Below are 22,834 nucleotides of genomic sequence, written 5' to 3'. Positions count from 1 at the left end.
ACCCGGTCGGAGACGTCAACGTTTCTCGCTGCGGAGCCCCGTCACTTCACAAGACACGGAAAGCCTCTGTTGGTCTGGAGGAGCTGCAGCAGTTATTTCTGCACAAACGTTCACTGTACATTTACTAAATATTCTCTGAGCTAAACTAACTCTTCTGCAGTGTGGAGTGTGCGCGTATGAACGTGAGGTGGAGGGAGAACGAGCGCGTTGTGTGAATGAAGGCAGGCAGGCGTATTCCGATCGCGGCCAACCCTGTTTGGCAAGACGGGCTTCACTAGATATAACTTTGCGGTTTTGGTGCTTCCGTGTAGTTTGTGTTGGAGTCTGAGTCTGAACAGACCCGGATTGATTTATACGTGTAAGAAGTTACAAACAGTCCCTTTAACTCTTCTAATAATCTGCTTTATGTATTACTTGCTCTCTCAGTTCTGATTTAGCATATTTTCTGTTTTATTGTTATTTTAATGTCTAATTTAATATTTTGGCCATAGAGAAAATAGTTGAAAAAATTAGACACTTAGCTAACAAAGTCATATTTACAATGATGATCAATATTATTAAACTAGTTATTGATGCAATTCTCCATCTGTCCTGTAGAGGCAGTAAACACCCAGAAGTGTTGAAGCATGTAGACGAAGAAGAAGAAAACCAACATTAAACCAGAGAAGAAGAAGAAGCTGAAGAAGAGCAGGAAACCAGTGGTGATTTCATGGGTTTGTTGTGTCTGTCAGCCAACTAAACACTACTTTAAGCGCTCACATTGACGTGTATGTGTCCCATGAGCAGCGGACCATGTCTACCCGGGCTCTGAGGAGGCTGAAAGGGAAGCAGCGAGGTCAGGAGGCCCTGGAGGAGGAGGTGACTCTGGGAGACGGATCCGAGGAGCAGCAGCAGGCTGCGGCTGAAGAGGAGCAGCTGGACGAGGCTACTGTTTCTAGTGTTTCTCCCCCGGCTAAAGCCAGCAGCAGAAAGGCCAAGAAAAACAAGGCTCAGAAGAACTTCAGCAACATCTATGAGCTGGTAAGGTGACACGTTGTTTATAACATGTGACTGTGTGGTTCATTCCTGGTTGGATGTTTACAGATGTTTACAGCCAGCTCTCTGTTGATGATCATTACAGCTAACTCAACATAGCTCTGTGAGGCTTAGCTCATCTCTCAGCTTATTTAACTAACATCAGATACATTATATTAATGTTAAAGTTAGCTAACAAGCTGGCTATCACGGTAGAAGATCACTGGGGAGTTGTCAACAACACCAGCCTGAAGAAAACAGACACTAAAAAGGTCTAATAAGGTACAGCAGACATTTTACTAGCCTTTACATTGGAAGACATAATATACATAATATAGCTAACAAATCTGTCCATTATGCAACTTGCCTTTCTCTTTTTTTGAGGTAAAGACAATTAATATTCTAAATCTATTAATTTATTATCACATTTTGGATAAATGTGAATGTTTACAACTAATAAAGTCTATACAAATAACATAAAGTGTAATAAATACACTTGAGCTGTCATGAAACGAGATTTACTTTGTGTTATGAAGCACAGGATCACTGTAAAATCAAGACATCACCGTGTTATTATATCAAGCTAAGTTCTGCTTTGCATGAACTTTATGCCTTGTCAAAATCATAATGCAGGACTGAAAGGATTCATAACTTTGCTATTTATACCAACCAGTTGAAATACCTTAAAACTTACTATTTATTCAGGCCACAAAACATCCACAAACTATGGTTCACAACACTGAGTCTGTATCTTGTCCATGAGTAGTGGTTGGCATTGGATTGTTGTAACCATGACATGATTTCAGGAAAAAATTATACACTTATAGCTAACAAATCTGCACATTATGCAACTTACCTCATGTTTTGAGGTAAAGACAATTATCTATTCATTTTTGATCAAATTCTGGACAAATGTGAATGTTCAAAACTAATACAGTCTATAAAATTAAATACACTTGAAGCACAGGATCACTGACATCACCTTGTTATTATACCAAGCTAAGATCTACTTTGCATGAACTTTATGCCTTGTCAAAATCATAACGCATGACTGAAAGGATTCATAACTTTGCTATTTATACCAACCAGTTGAAATACCTTAAAGCTGCTAACAAGCTGGCTATCACGTTAGAAGATCACTGGGAAGTAGTCAACAACACCAACCTGAAGAAAACACAGACTAACAAGGTCTAATAGGGTACAGCGGACATGTTTACTAGCCTTTAAATTGGAATATACATAATATAGCTAACAAATCTGCACATTATGCAACTTGCCTCTCTCTTTTTTGAGGTAAAGACAATTATCTATTAATTTATTATCACATTTTGGACAAATATGAATGTTTAAAACTAATAAAGTCTATAAAAACAAATACACTTGAGCAGTCATGAAAAGAGATTTGCTTTGTGTTATGAAGCAAAGGATCAACTTGCTTTTATATCAAGCTAAGATCTACTTTGCATTAACTTTATGCCTTGTCAAAATCATAATGCATGACTGAAAGGATTCATAACTTTGCTATTTATACCAACAAGTTGAAATACCTTAAAGCTGAACTCTACACTTAATATTTATTCAGGCCACAATTCAATCAATACAATCCACATCCATTTTTCAGTTGCTCAGGTTAATGTTAATAGTTGTGACACAATGTCACCAGCATCTTAGGTTGTAGGCCTATTATTTGTCACAACAGTATGCTCATTTAATATGTGAGCTGTTTATACCAACCAGTGAATTCTACACTTAATATTTATTCACACCATAAAACATCCACAAGCTATGGTTCACAACATTGAGTCTGTATATCCTTTTTCTTGTCATCTTGAACACACACATCTTGTCCATGAGTAGTGGTTGGCATTTGATTGTTTTAACCAGGACATGATTTAAGGAAATAAATATGTTGCCTTGGTGTTGGACAAAGTTTTTTGTGATATTCCATGAAACTATGGGGTTTTTACTCTCTTTTTAGTACTGTTTTACCCAACACACTCTCTTGCCAATGTCACATTTTACTAGATAGGTGATGCAGACAATGAAGCAGAGAAAATCTCACCTGATGAAGAGGCGGAGAAACCAGATGGAAATAAAACAAGTGGCACGGAAAAGAATGATAACAGAGACATTGAGAAACCAGATCAAAAGCAAGAGGAAGCATCTACAAAGGTAAAGATGAAGCAATGTGAGAAGGATGTCCTTCTGTGATCCTTTGATTTAACTTAAATATTGTTATGATCTTAATGTACACCTTTGCATATATTGAACTGTCATCTCTCTTTTATTCAACAGTCTTTGTCTGGAGACAGAGTTAAAAAGAAGAAGAAAAAGAAGAAGACAAAAGTGACATCAGAAGGTGGACAGGTAAATATGTTGAGACGGGATTTATCTGCTCTGATAGGACATTAAATATGATAAATAACAATAATTGATAAGCCACCACACGCTATATTCTTAGAATTAATGACAACCGTATTCATATTTTTGTAGTAACACTGACGTACAATCACTCATCAGAGCTACAAACCACACACATTATACAAAACTGTGGCTTCTTTTGGAAAGCGAACAACAATTAAACGTCTGTCATCTCACTATTTGTTTTAATGACTTTCAGGAGGCCGTACCAGATGATAACATTGATTTATTGCTGGAGAGCCTGGAGCAGTCCAACGGTCTGAGTTTGCAAAATGAGGATTGCGGAGGCTCCGACAGAAGATCTGTGCTACATGTGGAGCACAGGTGAGGAGACCAACGTCTCTCATGTAGACAAAATAGATTCAGATCAGATATATTTTTTTTCACCACCCAGACTTGACTTCGCTTGTGACAGAAGTATTAATCTGCACATGTATATGAACACAACACTCTCACACACACACACACACACTCTGGTTTCTAGTCTACTGTGTTAGTCAGTAGTTATTGTGTTAAATACATTAAAGCTGTTACATGGTTCAAAATAATCACAATTATACTTGAATATGTTTATTGGAGTAGTTGAACTAAAATAGCTCTTGACCAGTGCACAGCTGACATGACATGACTAGACTTGGTCAATGGTCAGTTCAGTGACCTCACTTACTATAATATACATTTCCGTCATTACTAATTGCCACCATGTGGTGGCGCTTGGCTCACGCAAGAAAAGCAAACTATTTGGAGGTTGTCTGTCTCAGGGGATGCGCTGCATTGAATCAACACAGAATTGCAAAAGGTTAAAACCTATCGAAATATGTTGCACATCTGCCAGTGATGTCGGAGCAGTCCAGTTTAATTAGCAGTCAAAGGCAAACTGCTTGTGTTGATAGAAAGCATGTTATGTCATGTTGACTGCTGTTTTCAGGGATGCAACGATGCTGATGCAGAGCAAGCGAATTTAATCACCTGTTAGTAAGATTTATGGCACAAATTAAATGTATATTATATACAATACTACATAAAAAAACAACAATGTTTTTTACTGATATGTACTTTTCATATAACCTCCATGCAATCCTTATTTTTGTTCATTGGCAGAAGATACAGTTAAAATGTAAAAGTTGTCTTTGCTAACTTCAAAACAGGCAACAAATGCTGTAAACCAGTGGTTCCCAACCTGGGGTCCGGGCCCCCTAAGGGGCCGCCAAAGATCACAGGGGGTGCGCCAAGATTTGTCTGCTCTGAGGTTGTCAAAATTAGATTTGCAGATGTATAACTTCAATTATAATAACACATTTACTGGATAATTTATACAAAAGGCTCTTTATAAAACTGTAAAAAGATATATATTTCTACTTAGTGAGCCACATTCTGTTTAAACCTGGTATTTCTGCACAGTTGCAAATAAACATCAGGCTAATATTATTAGTATTATACTCTTTGTAGAATTAGATTCAAGTGTTGGCTGCACAGGATTGTTTCAGACTCCTTTGATCCAAATATTTCAAATAACTACAGAGGGTTGTAAAGTCAAAATTTATTGGAAAAAGATATTTGTAATTGCGTTTAGCTGACGAGTTATATTCAATAAAAAAAGTTGATTTAATAAAAAAAAAGACTAATTTAATACACTGCAACACTTCAAATGGAGGGTTTTGGCTCAGCTTTTCTTAGATACATGTAGGGTGGGGCTTCGAGGAAAATAGGTTGGGAACCACTGCTGTAAACTGACAGTCACAAACTGTGAGGCTTGGACTGGGTGTCCCACTGGTATGATTAGTTACTTAACCTTCCGTATGTAAACTATTTGTTCAGTATGGTTGCCTGTCAACTTTTCATCGTTGTCTCTTGAAAATTACAGAAAAATAGTATCAGAATTATATCTTAATTTTTTGTGCATTTGTGTTGTAGAGTCTAGAGCAGACATGGACGGACATGTCTAAAATATCTAAATCAAACAGCTCCTATGTTTCCCTCAGAATTAGTTTCCTCAGGTGGCTCACATTGTCATTTAGCCTTTCAAGATTTGAATGTCATTTTCTGTCTCAATAATTCATTAGGAACCTGAACCCAGAGACGGAGCTGAAGAGATACTTTGGGGCTCGAGCTGTTCAAGGGGATCAAAGGTAAAAAGAAAAGTGAAAACGTTTGTGAGATTGTTTGGATTTAATTGATCCACACCGTCTGTGTGTATGCAGAATATTCTTGTGCTCATTTTTATTTTATTTGTATTTAATTTTTTGACAGACCTCGACAGAGAAACAGACAGTTTCATCGTAGCACCTGGATGACCAGTCCTAAGGACAGCTGGCCTCGCTTCAGCCGCCCAGGTAGGCTTTTCCTTGAAGTCATCTGAAATATAGCTTTTAGCTTTTTTTAATGTCAATTTTAATTTTAATGACTGTCCTTGTTGATGTTATGAGCTGTTGCAAAAAACAATAGAATAATACAATTAAAAAAATATATGTACAGTATTAATTACTTTGAGCCCACCTGACTACATTTTTTGTCTTGATATATGTTGTTTGAAAATGAAAACACTATTGCCTTCATGATGACATAGTGGTCTTAAGATTAATTCGCCAAAACAAACCCGCTTTTGAGACACTTTTACACCATGATATGAATTGAAAAGGCTCATCTGTTATGTACTCGTGCTTATTCAGTTCTGTTAGTGTGAATTAAATATATCTTCACCATTTACCACCCTGTTGTGTCTTTCTTTACGTGTTGTTGTTCTTAACACTGTTTGATGTCTCCTCAGGAATCTCAATGACCTTACTGCAGTCAAAGGACGGCATTCAGTACTTCACCTTTGAGCACGGCCGGGACTACCAACAAGTACAGTTCAAGTTCCTGGATGCGGTCGAGTCCATGGATCCGAACAACATTGTGGTAAAGAAGTTAATCTCTGCTGCGCACCTTAGTGTCCGTGAGTTTGATGATGCTGTAGTCATATTTTAATTCAGGCATTCTCAGTATTGTTGTTGCCAGGGGTGCATAAAATAATCAGTGATATGGGGTGGCAAGTAACACGTAACACTGCATAGACAGTGTTATCTATTCTAGCTCTTCAACTCTTGAATCGGCAGGAAATGATCCTGTTGGATCATCATCGGTATAAACAATCGGCAACTGCAATTAAAATAACCTTCTTTAATCTCATATAAGACTGTGTACCTAAAACTTTAGGAGAGAAGTCAGCGTTCAGTGCCAAAGAGCACTGCGGTTGGAAAAAAAATAAACATCCATTTGCTGAGCTTAAATTTCTGCTGCACGCGTCTCTCATGAGGTGAAGTTAGATGTTGAACTTTGTAGTTATAATGCACGTATTCGTATTATTTTACAGTTAAAACCCGGATTGCGTGTGTTTGCATGTAAACATACTAACAATCTACAGTTGCAGAGATGGTGCAACCACGTGCATTTTTTCTGACCCAAATTCTGACTGCATGTCTTTGTCCATCTCTGTCAAGTTGACCATTGTCTCTTCTCTTTTTCTCTCCAGGCGTTGCTACAGCTCAACCCCTACCACATTGATTCCTTGCTGCAACTCTCGGATGTCTGCCGCATACAGGAGGATCAGGAGATGGCCAGGGACCTCATCGGTGAGGATCATGCCCTGTGTTCGTCATAACCATACACATCCAAAACGCTGAGCCAATCTCAAAGCTGATTTCGGAGTGCGTTAGTTTCATCAGTGTGACCCTAGAGCACAGTGTTAATTTATTAGAATGACTCTAGATGTTGATATAAGATGATAAAAGGGCTGTAGTCAAATCACTGGTAATAACTATTTTTTGTCAGATTATAAATTGTATTAATTGTTACTTTAGGGCTCCGCGTCACTGTGCTTTTGTATGAGGTAAACCAACAAAACAGCCACTGTTAAAAAGTTAAAGTTCATGCTGCTGGCAAAACACAACATCATATTTATTATCACAGGCCCTCTCCTTGACGTGAGCTAAAATTGTTAAAGTAATATAGAAGACAAAACGGATAATTTAAAGGGCATTTGTCTTCTTCCCGGGATGATTTATTTGTTGTTTAACACGACATCAGATGAACTTTAACATTAGAATAAGACAGTGGTTTTCAATTCTGGTCTTTGGGATGCAAAGACCATAACTGATTCAGCCTAGCACCTGTAATGTTGTATAGCTGTGTTGAGTACTGCTTTCTGCACATTGTGCCATACCCAGTTTGCAGATGCTTTAGTGAAAATGTTATATTTTTGTTGTGGATATTAATAAATGATGTTTTGTTTTTTCCAGAGAGGGCCATGTACAGCTTTGAGTGCGCCTTTCACCCTTTATTCAGTCTGACCTCAGGAACCAGCAGACTCGATTATCTGCGACCAGAGAACAGGTTGGTCATTTCTTCTTCCTTTTTTTTGCTTTTGTGAGTTTTATTGGACTCTAAAATATCATTGGTAACTTAAATTGTGTTTGAAGGACTCATCAATTCAATGATTATCACTGTTTGCAGGGCATTTTATCTGGCGCTTTATAAGCACATGATGTTCCTGGAGAAGAGAGGATGCCCACGAACGGCTTTGGAGTACTGCAAACTGATCCTGAGGTACAGAGATTTGACAAGCTTTAGAGTTAAAGGGAAATCGTAAAGTTTATGTCTTTAAAATTCTTTATTTGACATCACATTGAATAGTTTTACATATGATCACATGCTAGCTAAACAAAAATAACTCTTATTTCGCTAAATAAAGTAACCACCAACAGCAGTCATCAGACTTGGAAGATCGTCTTCAAAGACCGTTAACTCAACTATTAATTTGGATTCTGAGTTTCTGACAGTGGAAATCCTGTTCGGGCAGAGGGGGAAGTCCAAAAGTAACATTTAATTGGTTTCGGGCTGGGCGATATGGCCTAAAAATAAAATCTCAGATTTTTGTCTGACACGCCCAATTTACGAAAATGATTAACAAAAGCAAACAAACAAAGATGTGAGACGCCACTGCATCTCTGGAGTATCGTCTTTCCAACGGGTCCCCTTCTGCTCATATGGGATACGAGAAAAATGATTCAGCTAATCTTACCTGGTTTTGCTGAGCAAAACTCGGAGGAGCGGCTTGTCACTAAAATGAGAATAGCTGGTCCACCTTAAAGGGGCTCTATGTAAGAATTGGAAATTGCTTGTTAACAGTGACACCTGTGTCCGTTAAGTCAGCGACAGTCAGCCTCCTGTTGCTCACGTTTGTACTCGCACTACGTAGACGCGAGCGAGCATTGGTCAAAACAGTGAGGTCGCCTCACATGAGACTGAACATGACAGCTAAAACCACAATATCACTATATATTTCACATGTTTGGCAGTAATGTTAGCTGCTACCTGTCCTATATGAATTTTGCCAACTCGGGGTCCGTTTTGATACCCAAAACCAAACACACACACGTTTCTTTCAAATGTGTGTGTCTTTCACACATTTCCTAACGTTACGCACAAATCCTACACACTGAGTTATTCCTTAAAGGAGTTTGCTTCTTGTATAACAAAATTTAGTAAAAAAAAAACAGAAACCCTGCTATGAGCTACGGGAGCTCAAGGAAGCGGTGAAGGTTCCGTGCCGTAATTACCAAAGTTAAAGTGAAAAGATTTACATTTTTAAACATCGTCTTAAACCATAAATTCAAATGATTGATAAAATCAATGTATCGTCCAGCTCTATATGACTACTAATACTGATCAAAGATGTATCCCTCAAAATTATGTATAAGGTAGACAACAATTGAACACGTGTTTCCAAATTCCTAATTTGTGCTGTTTTATTGATGACGAGATGTTTTTGACGAGACATTTGGATGCTTCCCCCCCATTCACTAAACTATAATAGTGACATAGTGAAGTACAGCCAAGATGATACACATGGCAAATAATTTACATTTACACAACCATTGGCTATAAAACCCCCAAACAATGTAAACGTTAAAATCTCATTACATAACATGGAACCTCCCTTATCATGCTGGTACAGAGACCACTTCCTTACATCATGCACACTATAGAGGGCTGTTTCCAGGCGCTGCTGCCATCAGTCTGCCATAACTTGAGCTTTACAAACTAACCACATAATGGTCAATGCTTATCTGTGATTTTCATCAAACTCTGGCTTCCTTACTTACAGCTATGTTCTGGTTGTTTTGTAAAGCAGCAGTGTGGGAATAAAAGCTGACAGCTGTCCCTGTCAAACCAGCAGTGAATAAATCACTATCTGCTTAAAGGGATAGTTCGGGTGTTTTGAAGTGGGGTTGTATGAGGTAATTCTCCATAGTCAGTATATTACCTACAGTAGATGACTGTAGACCTTTGAAGAGAGCATAGATAAGTTTCACTTTCAGTTCGGAAAGGGCTGTCTGACGGTAAGAAAGCGGTGAAAATATTCTAAAAATGGTGTACACTTAAACAGATATCAATTTATTTAATTTTGTTTTTAGGTGAGCCTTTCTTTTAGGTGGCTAAAATATGTTTTGCTGCCGTTTTACGGTCCCTAGCACTGTATTGCTTTGCTCCCGCGCAGGTACTCCTGTCAGTTTGTGCCCACCATACTGTATGTAATCTGACTATGGATAAGTATCTCATACAACCCCACTTCAAAACACCTGAACTATCCCTTTAAATTGGCAACATGATTGATAACAGAATCTGTTTGAAGAATGGTCTCACATATATATTATGATTAACACTGTCAGTCCTATGTTGTTGAGAAAAGAAACAATACTTCCCCTGTTGTTTGTCAAACACAAATTATTTTTGATATCATGCATGACATCAGATAGAATTAAATGCACTGTGGTGGATTTCAAAGGAATTAAAACAGATAGATCTGTACACCAAGTCTGTTTCAAGCACTTGGTGTGCAGATCTATCAGTTTTAATTCTGCTAGATATTTCTTTGATCCAGCAATCATCCTATCAGACATGGATGTGCATGTCTGTCTTATCGTTTCTTATTGGATTTTGAAGGAAACCAGACAAATTAAGTTAATTTCTGTAGCAATTTGTGCACCGCAGAGGCACTCCATGTTTACTTAAGTTGGTCTGCTGCCCAAGCTTCAAAATTGACTCTGAAATCAAATAGCAGAGCAGTGGAATATTTGATGCTATCTAGTTTCTGATGTCTTATAATTTATTTCACATTAAAGTGGCAACATGTCAGCTTTATAGACATGTTCATTGCCATTCTGTTGCTTGGGCACCAGCTTTGGTCCAAGCTTACTTCCTGTCAGTTACTGCATCAAGAAACGGCAACGGGGAATACAAAGGGGCCCATTTAAAATGTTTAATGTGTCTAGTTTAAAAAGGTCTCTAACCAACGGTGTCTTTTAAGGACAGAACAGCGTGTCCCAAAGTTTATCTTTCTATGTTCCACCCTGGAGTGTGGGATGAGACTTTTAATTGCACTTGGATTCAGACATTTGGTCGGTGTGTGTTGATCAAGTCTGTGCCCTGTAGTAATCTTTTTCGTCTGTCTGCCGCTCTTTTTTCTAGTTTGGACCCAGACGCTGACCCACTTTGCATGCTCCTGCTCATTGATTTCCTGACGCTACGCTCCCGAGAGTACCAGTCTCTCCTCCAGTTACATCAGGACTGGGAGGTAAAGTGTGCTATAATGCGCAAATGTTGCCTATTCAGTCAGGCTTTTGATTAGTAATTGTCACGGTTGTTACAGCTTTTAAATCTATTTTTTTTTTACAATTTCATCGTTTTCATTGTCTTGTGTGCATTGGTCTCAAATTGTTGAATTGTTAAATAATTTTTTACTTCACTTTGAACTGCACTAACCTGTATGAAAGGTGTTATACAAATAAAGTTTGATTGATTGATTGACACAGAAATGTTTTTTTTTTGCGTTTCAGGAGCACAGAAATCTATCCCAGCTGCCAAACTTTGCATTCTCCACTGCACTTTGCCATTTCCACCTCAGTCAGCTGGAAGATGTGGATCCTGAAGAAAGTGACAAAGAAAGAAACAAAGCTAACCAGATGCTGCAGGACGCTCTCATTATGTTTCCTGGAGGTTAGACTCTACTACCACTCAATGAACAATTTAGACATGATTGCCCCTCAGTCACTTCTGACTAAACATATCTCTATAATATTGTAGGGGTTACTTGTCATTCACATCAAGGAAGTTGAAATGTGTACTTTCCCCTACTTATGTTGCTGTGATCGTGTTTTCTACAGTCTTGATTCCTCTGTTGGATCTGTGTACCGTGCAGCCAGATGCCACAGTCAGCTCACATGCCTTCTTTGGCCCAAAGAGCCAGTTGGGGTAATGTATGCTCCCTTTGTTTTGATGATCATGGAATTTAACCACATTATATTAATGTAGCGTGGTAGCATTTATCATTCAATACTATAACAAATGTATCATATTATTGCTGTAAACATGTTTATGGCCTTTATTGTTTTCCTCATTTTGTATACATTTTGCTTTTCCGTTACCCTAACCGAGAAAACCTCACTGTGCCCTCACCGTACCCTCTCTGTCTCTAGGCAGCCCCCAGCCCTGGCTGAGCTGACCTCTCTGTATGTGGGGAGGACTCACAGCCTGTGGAGGGAGGCAGCAGTAATGCTGTGGTTGGAAGAGTCTGTGAAAGAGGTGCTGTGTCGAGTTGATGCCAAAGACCCTCTGGTGGAGGACTGCATAAACAAGTAAGATCTCAATGAGCTGCTCTGCTGCCACATTTCTGTGCTATTACGCCCCGTATGTCAGCATAACTCCATCACTCTGTTGTAGGAGAAAGCAGAGGTACCAAAGTGCACCAAGGAACATCCATCGTCACGTCCTCCTCTCTGAAATCAAAGAAGCCACCTCAAGTCTGCCTCTAGTAAGGAACGATCAGCAACCGCCCTTAAACACAATTAACTTGATCTACAATGTCCTCAGTCCACTCACCAATAGATGCTAGAGGTGTGATGAGTTTAATTAATTAATGATCACATTACAAGAAACATGTGGCCTCCCTGAGGTCCCGGTCTGAGATTGCCTTGATACAGTTATGAGTGTATAATATTTTTGGATGTGGGTGTGTGTGTGTGTGTGCATGAGGCTGCTATGTGGTGTCGTGTCTTCTGATGGTTGCTGGAGGGTGACCTCAGATGTTTTTTTGGGGGTTTTATGTTTCTATGTTCTTCTGTTGATTTGTTTGGAGCATGTGATGCAAAACACATTTTTGTGTGAACGGACAATAAAGTTGAATCTTATTTGATCTTATATGAGTGATTGCCCCAATACTCCCTGATTTAAATCAGATTTCATGCTAAAAACATAAGGGGGGTTTAATTTGAGATGACAGTATACATATTGCACATTCACAGATGTAGTCCTCTATAAGTGCAACCTTTTTTCTTAGTTTTTATATATTTACTTATACTAAAAACACAACCGGTTGTTAGGTCAAACTTTCTCTGATTCATTTGTTTTGTTGTCAGTGTAGTTGCTATTTCTTTTTTACAGGCATTTACATATTTAAATTATGAAAGAATAGCAGCTAGTGCTCCATACACAAAGCCTTGCTGCTATATTTTTTCAAGGGAAACTTGCCAACAGATTTTCAACCGGCTTTGTATCATTGCAATGAAGGTGGTATGTTCAAATGAACAATGTTCAGCTTCCCTCCGTTTTACCGGTGCCTGGAGCTCCCTGCTCATCCGCCACCCCTACCGGCGAGGGTCCACCGGATGACGAGACACGCGTCATTTTGCGTCATCTGGCCGACTAATGCCAGCGGGTGAGTTGGGAGCTCTGGGCGGGAAGCACAGAGGGAAGCTGAACATCGTTCATTTGCACATTCCACCCACATTGCAGATTTCCAACCAGCTTTGCGTTGTTGCAAAGTTTCCCTTTAACTGTACAGACTAAAGGTTGCGGGAGAAGGTGACTGTAGTCTCGGCAAAGGATATTTTAGAAGATTTCAGATTTTCAACATACAATGTTAATTGATTGGACCATTTTTCACGGATTGTTTTGTCTCTGAATTATAATTGTGGTCACACAAGGAAAAACACTGAAAGGAACAAGAAGAAGAAGAAGTGTAATATACTAAAAGATAACCACTCAGATCTTCAGACATTAATTTAATCTGTGCTATACAGAAGATCCTCACAAACTCTCCAGTGAGGTACAATAAAGATGGTTAAACTTAGTTAGATAAAGTAGCACAATACTATCAATAGACTGCTGATCACCATTTTGGTTTTCATGTATCTCTGAACTCATGCATCCCTGAGGAAGTGACTCTCATCTTGTGCAATTGTTTGACCCCCTCAGGAGGTGACCAGTCAGCCTGTGATGGGCTTTGACCCTCTGCCTCCACTGGACTCAGTGATGTCGTACACCCGACCAGAGAGGTAATGGAGGACATCTGTGCAGAAGAAATTCTATCGTACAAAGAAGATGCAAATATTGTGCTTTACAAACCAACAGGCTTTGTATCCTCAATATGCTTTTACACTATAATGAAATTTCTGTATGTGTGTTTCTGTGTCTGCATATAGGCAGCACGTTGGTGCAACAAATGAGAGCACGTTGTCGCTGTTTTTCCGGTCTTTGCTGCCAAACTTCAACCTTCAGGTGAGTTGCATGGATCAGCATCATGAAATAGCCCTGGAAAAATGAATTGACAAACTATAGTGATGTCATCTGAGGATGAATCTTGGCGCTGCTGCATTGATGTTTAATAAAAACAGACTCTAATAAAGAACCCATGGTGTCGATGTCGGCCCATCATGTGATTAACAACTGTAAGCCTTCAAATAAAACTCATTTGTAACAAATTTTGTAAGCTCACAGAGGCGGGGAATAATTCACTATGAACAGACCTGCCCCAGAGAGCGTGTCAACTGATGAAATTATAAATGATCTTCTTGATGCTCTGATTTCATGCCCAGATGTTCAAAGAATTTTTTCTTTTATTGGGTTTACTTTCCAAAAATCCATGAAGGAGCACAGTGAAACTGAAACTGTGTTTCAGGTTGGGGGTTTCTAATAATGAGTACTAAAATAACACTCAGTGCTAATTAGTAGCAGGACCCTCCAGGGCAGGTGGGAACATATAAACTGGTTAAAGACCTCGGAAAACATCTCACCACACATGCTTGACTGATGGAATATTTCCCCAAAAGACTCATGGTTACCCTGAGGGGATGACAACTGCAAAATATCAAAGAAGGCATATGACCTTGTTGCAGTTAATTTTGTCCACCATTTCCCAGCGCCACTGAAGAGCAACACAATAACAACATTCATGAAGTGCAAAGTTGTTTGTGGCCTTGGCTGTGCTGTCTCCGTCGTAATAGTGATTTGTTTGATGCGTATATATTTATTCATTATTCATTTATAGGGCCAACTTATAGAGCCCAGTCAAGTTTATGTTTAGTCAATGTTTCCCGCTATTAATAAGCACGAGATCTTTTGAATATGTCGAGTGTTAACATTTTTTCTGCTTACACTTAAACATCAAACCATTTCAACCATTCCCACAATAGCTGGCCTTCTTTGTGATGGCTGAGTTGTGCTACACTGTGCAGTTAGTCCTGCAGCTCATGTTGTAGTTGGGAATGTGTCTAAAAAAGGAAATTGAGTGCAACAGACATCAGAATCTGTGACTCATATGTGGCTTCCTATCCTTGTGAACTCACGTGGGGCACTTAGGGAGTTTGACAGTACTTTGTGTTTGAGACTGCACATTTCAAAGAAAGAAGTGGATTATTTAAGTATAGGTCACCGTGACCTCACAAAACACGTTTTTGCCCATAACTCATGAATTCATATGCTAATTATGACAATTTCACACAAATGTCTAATAGGATAAAATGATGAAGGGATGACATTTTGGACAGACATGGATGTAAACTGCAACTTGGCCAATTGGCGGAGGCATACAACTGTGAGCCGGTAATTCTAGTTAATTGCAGAAATGCACATAGTTAACCAGAGTTATAATTAGATTTCAATTTTCTTTAAATGGCAGCAATATATTGATCAGTTTAAGTTGGGAATTACATAACATGGTTCCCAACCAAAGATCACGGGGTGCGCCAGGATTTGTCTGCTCTGAGGTTGTCAAAATTAGATTTGCATTAGTATGACTTAAATTATGATAATACATTTACTGGATAATTTTTTACAAAAGTCTGTGTATAAAAGTATTTTTAAAAAAGTTTTTGCTACTTAGTATGCCACATTCTGTTTAAACTGTGTTTCTGGACAGTTTCAGTAAAGATCAGGCTACACTAATATTATTAGTAGAATTAGATTCCAGTGGTGGCTGTGTAGAATTGTTTACAACTCCTGTGATCCAAAGATTTCCAATAACTACAGAGAGTTGTAAAGTCAAAATTTATTGGAAAGAAATAGATGTAATCATTTTCCAAAATTAGTTTTTATCTAACGAAATATCCATATTTGTTGGCGTTTAGCTGACGAGTTATATTCATTAAAGAAAGTTGATTTAATCATGATCATCATAATAAAGCAAACTAACTACTTTAATACACTGGAACACCTTATTCAAATGGAGGGTTTTGGCCCAGCTTTTCTTAGATACATGTAGGGGAGCCTCGAGGAAAATAGGATGGGAACCACTGACTTAAACTGACACAACAAGTGTTTGCTCACACAGCAACAAATGTTTGCTCTTTCCGTTCATTTACTCCATTTTATTTGCTTATCAGACAGACTGATTGATTCAAATTGCATCCAATCTCTTACCATAACCATGAAGGTGATCTTTCCCTAGCCTTAACCAAGTAGTTTTAGCTGCCAGAACCTAAACATACCTTAATCACAGAGGTGGCAGATCAGAAAACCATCATACGAGACCAGGCACCTGTAAACGACTTGGGTATGAGGACTTGTGGGACATCCAAAGACACACTTTTAAACTGATGTTTTAAACTGTGTTTTAATCATGTCTAACAGGTTTTGGCCTCATAATAAATATGGATTGACGCTGTCTGACTTATCAAAAAAGGTGCCGTCAATCTTTAGTAGATCATCACTGTTTAAGAGATGGAGAACCGCAGAGCGATGGGAATCTGTGGTCTTTTACAGCAGCAGTGGGTGACTTTCTGTACTTGTTTCTTTGACACAGGAAAAATGAAAAAATGCATTCAGGAGCTAGTCATATGTCCTCACAAAATACAGGGACCGACTGTATAAATCAAGAAAGCAATCACCACTCTCCACAAAAAATCAGAAAAGCTGCATTGTTTCAAAGTAAAAGCAGAAGAGGGTGGTATGTTATTTGGAGGCTTAATCCTCCCGTCTCGGCACTCTATAATTCATGTAGATAGATATTAATGTCATAATGTAAGTTAATAGGTTTGGTACAGTCTTGTGGGGAAACATTCATGTTGGATCATGAATTTAAAGGTACCCTGTGGAGGTTTTGACCACTAGTAGCACAATGGAGCAATGTTTTTATGAATGGGTCCTCTTTTTGTTTGTTCTCGTGCACACACATGAGCATAGTAACGTGATGCACATGGTTTCACACTATTCCAATGATTTACAGGTGGCAGTAAGGCACCAAGAAACACAACCAGGCACCAGCTGAGGCAGGGAAGACGATTGCAAGCTAGTTAACATGGATCTAAACAATGCACAATTCATGCATGTTATTTACTTCAAACATCTGCTTTTCAAATGAAAGAAAACGCATTCGACATGTTTGTTAGACCTCCAGGATGCTGACAATTCCTTTAGTCGAGCAACACTGAATGTAAACAGAACTTGTTTTTGTCCAAAAAAAACTCCACGGGGTCTATTTTTAATCTGTATAATGAAAGCCACTATGTTTCACATTTTAAAAGTTCTGAATTTAGCTACAAAAAAGGCATTGTGCCAGGCAGCAATGTACTCAAATAGGCTGAAAGCAACAAATAGACTGAACCCATTTCCTCCGGGCTTGTTTTATTTTTCTACAAACAAAAACTTGCCATCAGGGTAATTAGTAAGATTCCTGTGATAGCATAAAGGGCGGTAACGGTCCATAATATTTAGTAGTAAATAGTGTTAAGACTTAAAGGCTACTTGTTGCTGTTAAAGGACTTTGAAGATGCCAGATCACCAAACACAGAACAAGTCTGGTTTATGTTCAAACAGGGTTAGAACAAGGAGGCATTGACAATTTTACAATGATTGAGGTACTTGACATGGAACAGTACGTACCCAGGGGATCATAAGTGTTAAGCAAAGAGTTATAGATTTAGTCCACTGCCAGTGTGCAGCACAAACCAACTGCCGCCACATTAAGATACATATATCAGGTACACCCACACATTGAGCGTCTCGTGGGTCGGCTTTAAATGCTTAAAGTTAACAGATGGGCCTGAGGCTTGTTTCCATCAGGACAACAGTTCCATCCATCCTGATCATGTTATCCACTTATGGAGAGGAAGAGATAAGATATGGATAAAAGAAATAAAGTTAAGACTAGGGAAGATATGCTGCCCAGTTCTGTTGAAATAGATTTAAATATCTGCAAACAAAATAACGTTGTGTTATATAACACAACCCTTGATTATTCTGGTATTGATGTGTTTTATTCAACTCACAAATGTTTCATTGTGTTTCTAAAAACATCACAAAAGTACTTTGTGTTCATTATGTGTTTGCTTGTGTATCCGTCAAATTGGGATCATTTAGTGTCATTTACTAAATAAGATTAAATCCTTATGGTCTGACAGCTTTAGGTGTCTTTTAACACCATGAAGTGCTTCCAGCGAGGGTAGACTGTTGAACCTGTGATAACTGTTGCAGAATTTTCTTAAAATACATTTATAGATTTATCAAATATGAGAAAATTATCAGATATGTCTGTGATTGTCTTGAAAAATGTCAGTTTGAGAAGGCCAACTTAGAAAGTACCTCTAGATATTTGTACATTAACTGACATATCTTTTCTTAATAAGGGTGGACTGAGGCAGGAGGACGACATGGAAGTGGCTCGAGCCGGACAGGAGCTGAACCAGGAGGTGAATCGTCTAATGGTGGCAATGAGGGACATGCTGGCAAACATCAGGTTTCAAGAGCCACCGAGAGAGGACAACCCCTACAGAGACGAGGAGGAGTGGGACTGATGGGACTGATGGGACTGAGAGAGTAGACAGACAGAGGTGGACAAAAATGATAAATATTTAATTATGTTGGTGGGTTTATAAAAATTAAGAAAAGATAAAAGTGGGACAACTGAATAGTATTTTTTTAATTGTCACAATTACAGAGTACTTAAGTTAAAGGAAGAGTGTTGGTGTCCACTTCTCTGCTTTAGTGGCACTGATAAAAATTACTTTGGGACAATCCAGACAAATACGAACATGAGGAACTTTTCTTCCAGAGTCATAAAAACAGATTGGTTAGTTGAACCTGTCATCTCGCTTAAGTTGACAGTATAATAAACAATAAGCAGTTCCAACATCTCCAGTCATTGCAGCACTAAGGCGTAATGGGCGCCACTCTTCTTCCTCTGGTTTCTGGCTTTCAGAGTTTTTCATGTTTACGAACAGTGGACTGATTTATGAACTTCAAACAAAGTTGAAACAGTTCTTATGATGAGTGGAACTTCTGTATCACAAATTCAAGATTTAGCACAGCTTTTGCCACAGAATCAGAAAGACAGTTTATATTCTCATTGATTTATGGGCCGACAGCTTTTCGTCACATAATACGCATCGTTGGGAAATCGGTTCAACACATTGAAGTCCATGTTAAACACTCGTTGCTTTACTTGAACATGGAAATATTAAGTGGTTAAATTCTGAGCCAGACAAGCATTTTAAATCTGTTCAATCTGTTTTTAACCTCTTTCGTTCTGTGATTTCATTTTGTAATAGCAAATATTCAGAAAGTCATACCCCTCCCTTTAGATCTCTAAACATCTTTTTTTTAAAAGAGACAGACTTGTAGTTAATTTTTGACACCCACCCAAACAGTTTGGAGGTTATGTTAAATTTTTTAAAGGATGCTATGACCGTAATCATCTTGTACAGATTTTATTCAGATGCGAAAATGCAGGATGATCACCGCTCCGCCCGGCGTAAACTTTGCTAAGTGCTGGAAGCATCAATTAGTCCAAACTGATAGAAGAGATAACCGCACACTTAGAGAAAAACAATATGTTTATGTACAACAAATCAAGTAAAAATCCAATATATATGAATGTATGTATATACCCTCTCCTTAGACCACGGTGCTTTTCTACCAAATCATTTGCTAAAAAGGTTTAAAATATGGCAAGGGATTCCAAAAAGTATATTTGAGTATAAAAACATTGTATCACAGTGTTGTAGAAAAGCAAAAAGTCATTTCTTAGGGGAAAAATAATCACAAACAAATGTGGGGGAGATCCTGTTGGGAGTGGTAACTTGTTTCTATTGTGACCTGTTGTGGATGCATTCAAGCGATGAGTCGATGGATCTAACTCTGTAGCCTTTGTGATTAATTCAGATCTCATTTACCATAAACATGAATAAAGTTTAGTCCGGTCTCCTGCTAATTTCAGCATTTACTAAATCAAAACTATCTCAATGCTGGGAATCTGTTGTTTGGTCTGATCCAAGAAGATGTTGGTTAAATGGTTATTTTGTTATATATATATATAACAGTCTGAGAATCTAATCACATTTTCTTGGGCTTCTAGCCTGTGTTTTTGATTCTTGTGTAAATCTTTTCATCACCGCAGGACGTCTGCTGTTCTCCCTCTCTGTTTGGAATTCATTCTCATATTTGAATTTGAGTTGACTTCCCACTATTTGATTATTTGTGGCTCAAACCACCTAATAAAACGGTACAGAGAATTGGCCCGTTTTTTTTTTTCCAGTAGTCTGCTGTTGTCCATCAAGTTATGCTCAGTGCAAGAGTGTGGCAGGTATTTTATCAATTGATTTTAATATTTCCTTTGTACACCCAGTTAGTCCTCATAACCTCATTCATGATGGCTAATTCACTGCAGGTAAAACCTGGGGCTATAACTGGCAGCACGGTAACAAAATATTTAACATTTCATTCCTACATCACTTATGTTTCACCATTTTCTAAGCTTTTCAATTTTTTGTTGCCGGTTTTTCACCAACATTTTGTCTGTATGCTATGCAGACATGTCTCAACACCCTCACATTGTTTTCATCTGGAAAAAGGAAGAAATAAGGTCTCATGACGACCTACTTTTTTTTGTCTGTCTGTCAAACCTCTCAGACAAAAAGATGTCACATAAGCATACCAATTGTAGCTCTTATTTTTATGAATCTCTTTACTTTTAGGCACACGCACATTTTCATTTAAGATAGAAAACATTAAATCAACCTAAAGGCTTCTTGGTCATAAAGAGGACATAAACCCTGGAGACACTTAACACATCACCCTCTACACTGTAGCTGTTCATACATTAATGTTGTTACTCAGCGAGCCACATGATAACACAGTGTCAATGTGCTTGATTGTCAAATGATGTCATTGTTCCTAGTTCACCTGGAGCTGTGGTTGAGTTTCTGAGAACTTTGCATGTGATCGTCAGCAGTATAGAAAGGCTTTCATATCGGTGCCTCAGAGGGGGCTGTGTGTGTGTGAGAATCAGAGACTGTCTGATACGACTCCAGTGTTACTACCGCTGCTGCACAGACAATTAGTCGAAAAAACATCAACAGGTACTAGACCTCAGAATTAAAAATAGACCTGTAGCAAATCTAGTAACGTATCCTCACCCAGGGTAAAGATTTCTTTCAACCTAGCTATAGCTTCTGCAAAAGTGTACTGTGATAAAAGGATTTGAACAAGTGCAAATGCACGCAGGGCTGCAGCTAATGATTATTATTATCATTATCGATTAATCTATTAATCTTTTAGTATGAAATTTTGTGATATAGCACGTTGACGTCGTCACGTCTCGTTTTGTCCAAACAGAAAAACCCAAATATATTCAGATTATAATGATATAAAGCAACAAATCCTCACATTTGAGAAGCTAAAACCAGATAATGTTTGTTTTTTTGGAGGAAAATAATATTTTAAATGATTAATCGATTATCAAAATAGTTGAAGATTAATCGCCTGTCCATCGACTCACTGATCAATCATTTCAGGCCTAAGTGTTTGTTTAGGAAAAACGTGAACCACTGTCCTGTCATGTCAGGTCATGTCACCACATTAAGCTGAGCTCGAGTGGAATTTACACAACCTTTGGGAAGCAGAACTGCAGTCTTACACTATCCCATAACGCACTTTTTGTTTCTGATTAGAGTGGCCTACAGTTCAGATGACACAACATTTTTTCTAAAATTATTCTAATTCCTTGATTGTTATGAAGTATTAACCAAGTATATCTTTTTGTAGATTGCATTATGAAATTAATAAAGTGACATTAATCTGTCTCGGCAATAACTCCTGCCTCACACATGTTAGTTTTAAACTACTTGGACATCTTTTAAGCTGCATTGAGTTGATCAAATCCGGCTGTGATGTCTGTGGATTGTCTGTTTGGGATATCTTTTCACACTGTACACCCAAATATTGTTTATATTTACACTAATATATTGTTATGGTAAGAAACATATAACTTTTGCAAACTAGAGTGTTCTTTAATTCAGTCCTCAAACAAAAACTGCAATGCTACTCAAATGGAAAAAGGACCATTGCACATACTGTATATAAGTGGGTCAATAACACTGCTTATGTCACAAAGAGGTTTCATGTACTAATGCCCTGCTCTGTTACTTCAGGGAAGAAGTCGTCAGATGTACAAACACCAGCTTGTTGTTGATTACTTTAATTTTTGCATGACTTGGGAAGCGAAGTGCCCACAACATTTGCAGAATTTTGACTTCTCAGATTTCAGCTGTTTAAACCGAAGAACTGAAGGTCATTGAAGGTCAAGAAACCAAAAGGAGTCAAAAATAAAATCTGGGATTATATAAAGCATGGATTCAGATTTTTTATTACGTCTGTTTGAAAAAAAAAAAAAAAAAAGCAATGATCAAGAAGGGGGCTGACAGGTGAAGTAGTCACATTGTGGGATAATCTATTACTAAAAATAATATTATTATTAAACTTAAACCACGTTCTTAAGATAGCCTATTAAGAAAAAGGTAACACTTTACAATAAGGGTACATTAATTAACATTAGTTAATGCATTAATAAGCCTTAATTAACAGTTAATTAACAGTAACTAAAGTGTATAAGAAGCATTTACTAACGGTGTTCATGTTAACTAAGGTATTAATTTATACATTATTTAATGCTTTGAAAGACGTCATTAATGCATTATTAAGCCTTAATTAATAATTAATTAACAGTAACTAAAGTGGGTTCATTAATTAACATTAGTTTATGCATTAATAAGCCTTAATTAACAGTTAAATAACAGTAACTAAAGTGTCT

The 22,834-nt window shown here is 38.0% G+C and overlaps 1 protein-coding gene across 1 annotated transcript; it reads left to right on the top strand.

Moving 5' to 3' along the window:
- The first annotated feature begins 630 nt into the window (after nucleotides 1-630).
- On the top strand, nucleotides 631-20,258 carry tcf25 (TCF25 ribosome quality control complex subunit). The gene is made up of 18 exons (XM_074614104.1): nucleotides 631-1,020; nucleotides 3,040-3,186; nucleotides 3,310-3,381; nucleotides 3,635-3,759; nucleotides 5,499-5,564; nucleotides 5,686-5,768; nucleotides 6,203-6,333; nucleotides 6,947-7,046; nucleotides 7,713-7,806; nucleotides 7,927-8,019; nucleotides 10,945-11,050; nucleotides 11,313-11,472; nucleotides 11,640-11,727; nucleotides 11,952-12,110; nucleotides 12,196-12,286; nucleotides 13,729-13,808; nucleotides 13,956-14,031; nucleotides 18,375-20,258. The coding sequence occupies exons 1-18, from the start codon at nucleotides 793-795 to the stop codon at nucleotides 18,540-18,542; spliced, it is 2,067 nt and encodes a 688-aa protein (XP_074470205.1). The 5' UTR covers nucleotides 631-792; the 3' UTR covers nucleotides 18,543-20,258.
- Nucleotides 20,259-22,834: the final 2,576 nt, after the last annotated feature.

This window comes from Sebastes fasciatus, chromosome 2 (assembly GCF_043250625.1).
Source record: "Sebastes fasciatus isolate fSebFas1 chromosome 2, fSebFas1.pri, whole genome shotgun sequence".
Lineage (NCBI taxonomy): Eukaryota > Metazoa > Chordata > Actinopteri > Perciformes > Sebastidae > Sebastes > Sebastes fasciatus.
This window is presented reverse-complemented; position numbering and strand designations above follow the sequence as displayed.

Coding starts and splice junctions, on each gene's coding strand:
- tcf25 (XM_074614104.1), top strand. CDS start 793: ATGTCTACCCGGGCTCTGAGGAGGCTGAAAGGGAAGCAGCGAGGTCAG. Junction 6,334..6,946: donor TGGATCCGAACAACATTGTG/GTAAAGAAGTTA, acceptor TTTTCTCTCCAG/GCGTTGCTACAGCTCAACCC. Junction 12,111..12,195: donor GTGGAGGACTGCATAAACAA/GTAAGATCTCAA, acceptor ACTCTGTTGTAG/GAGAAAGCAGAGGTACCAAA.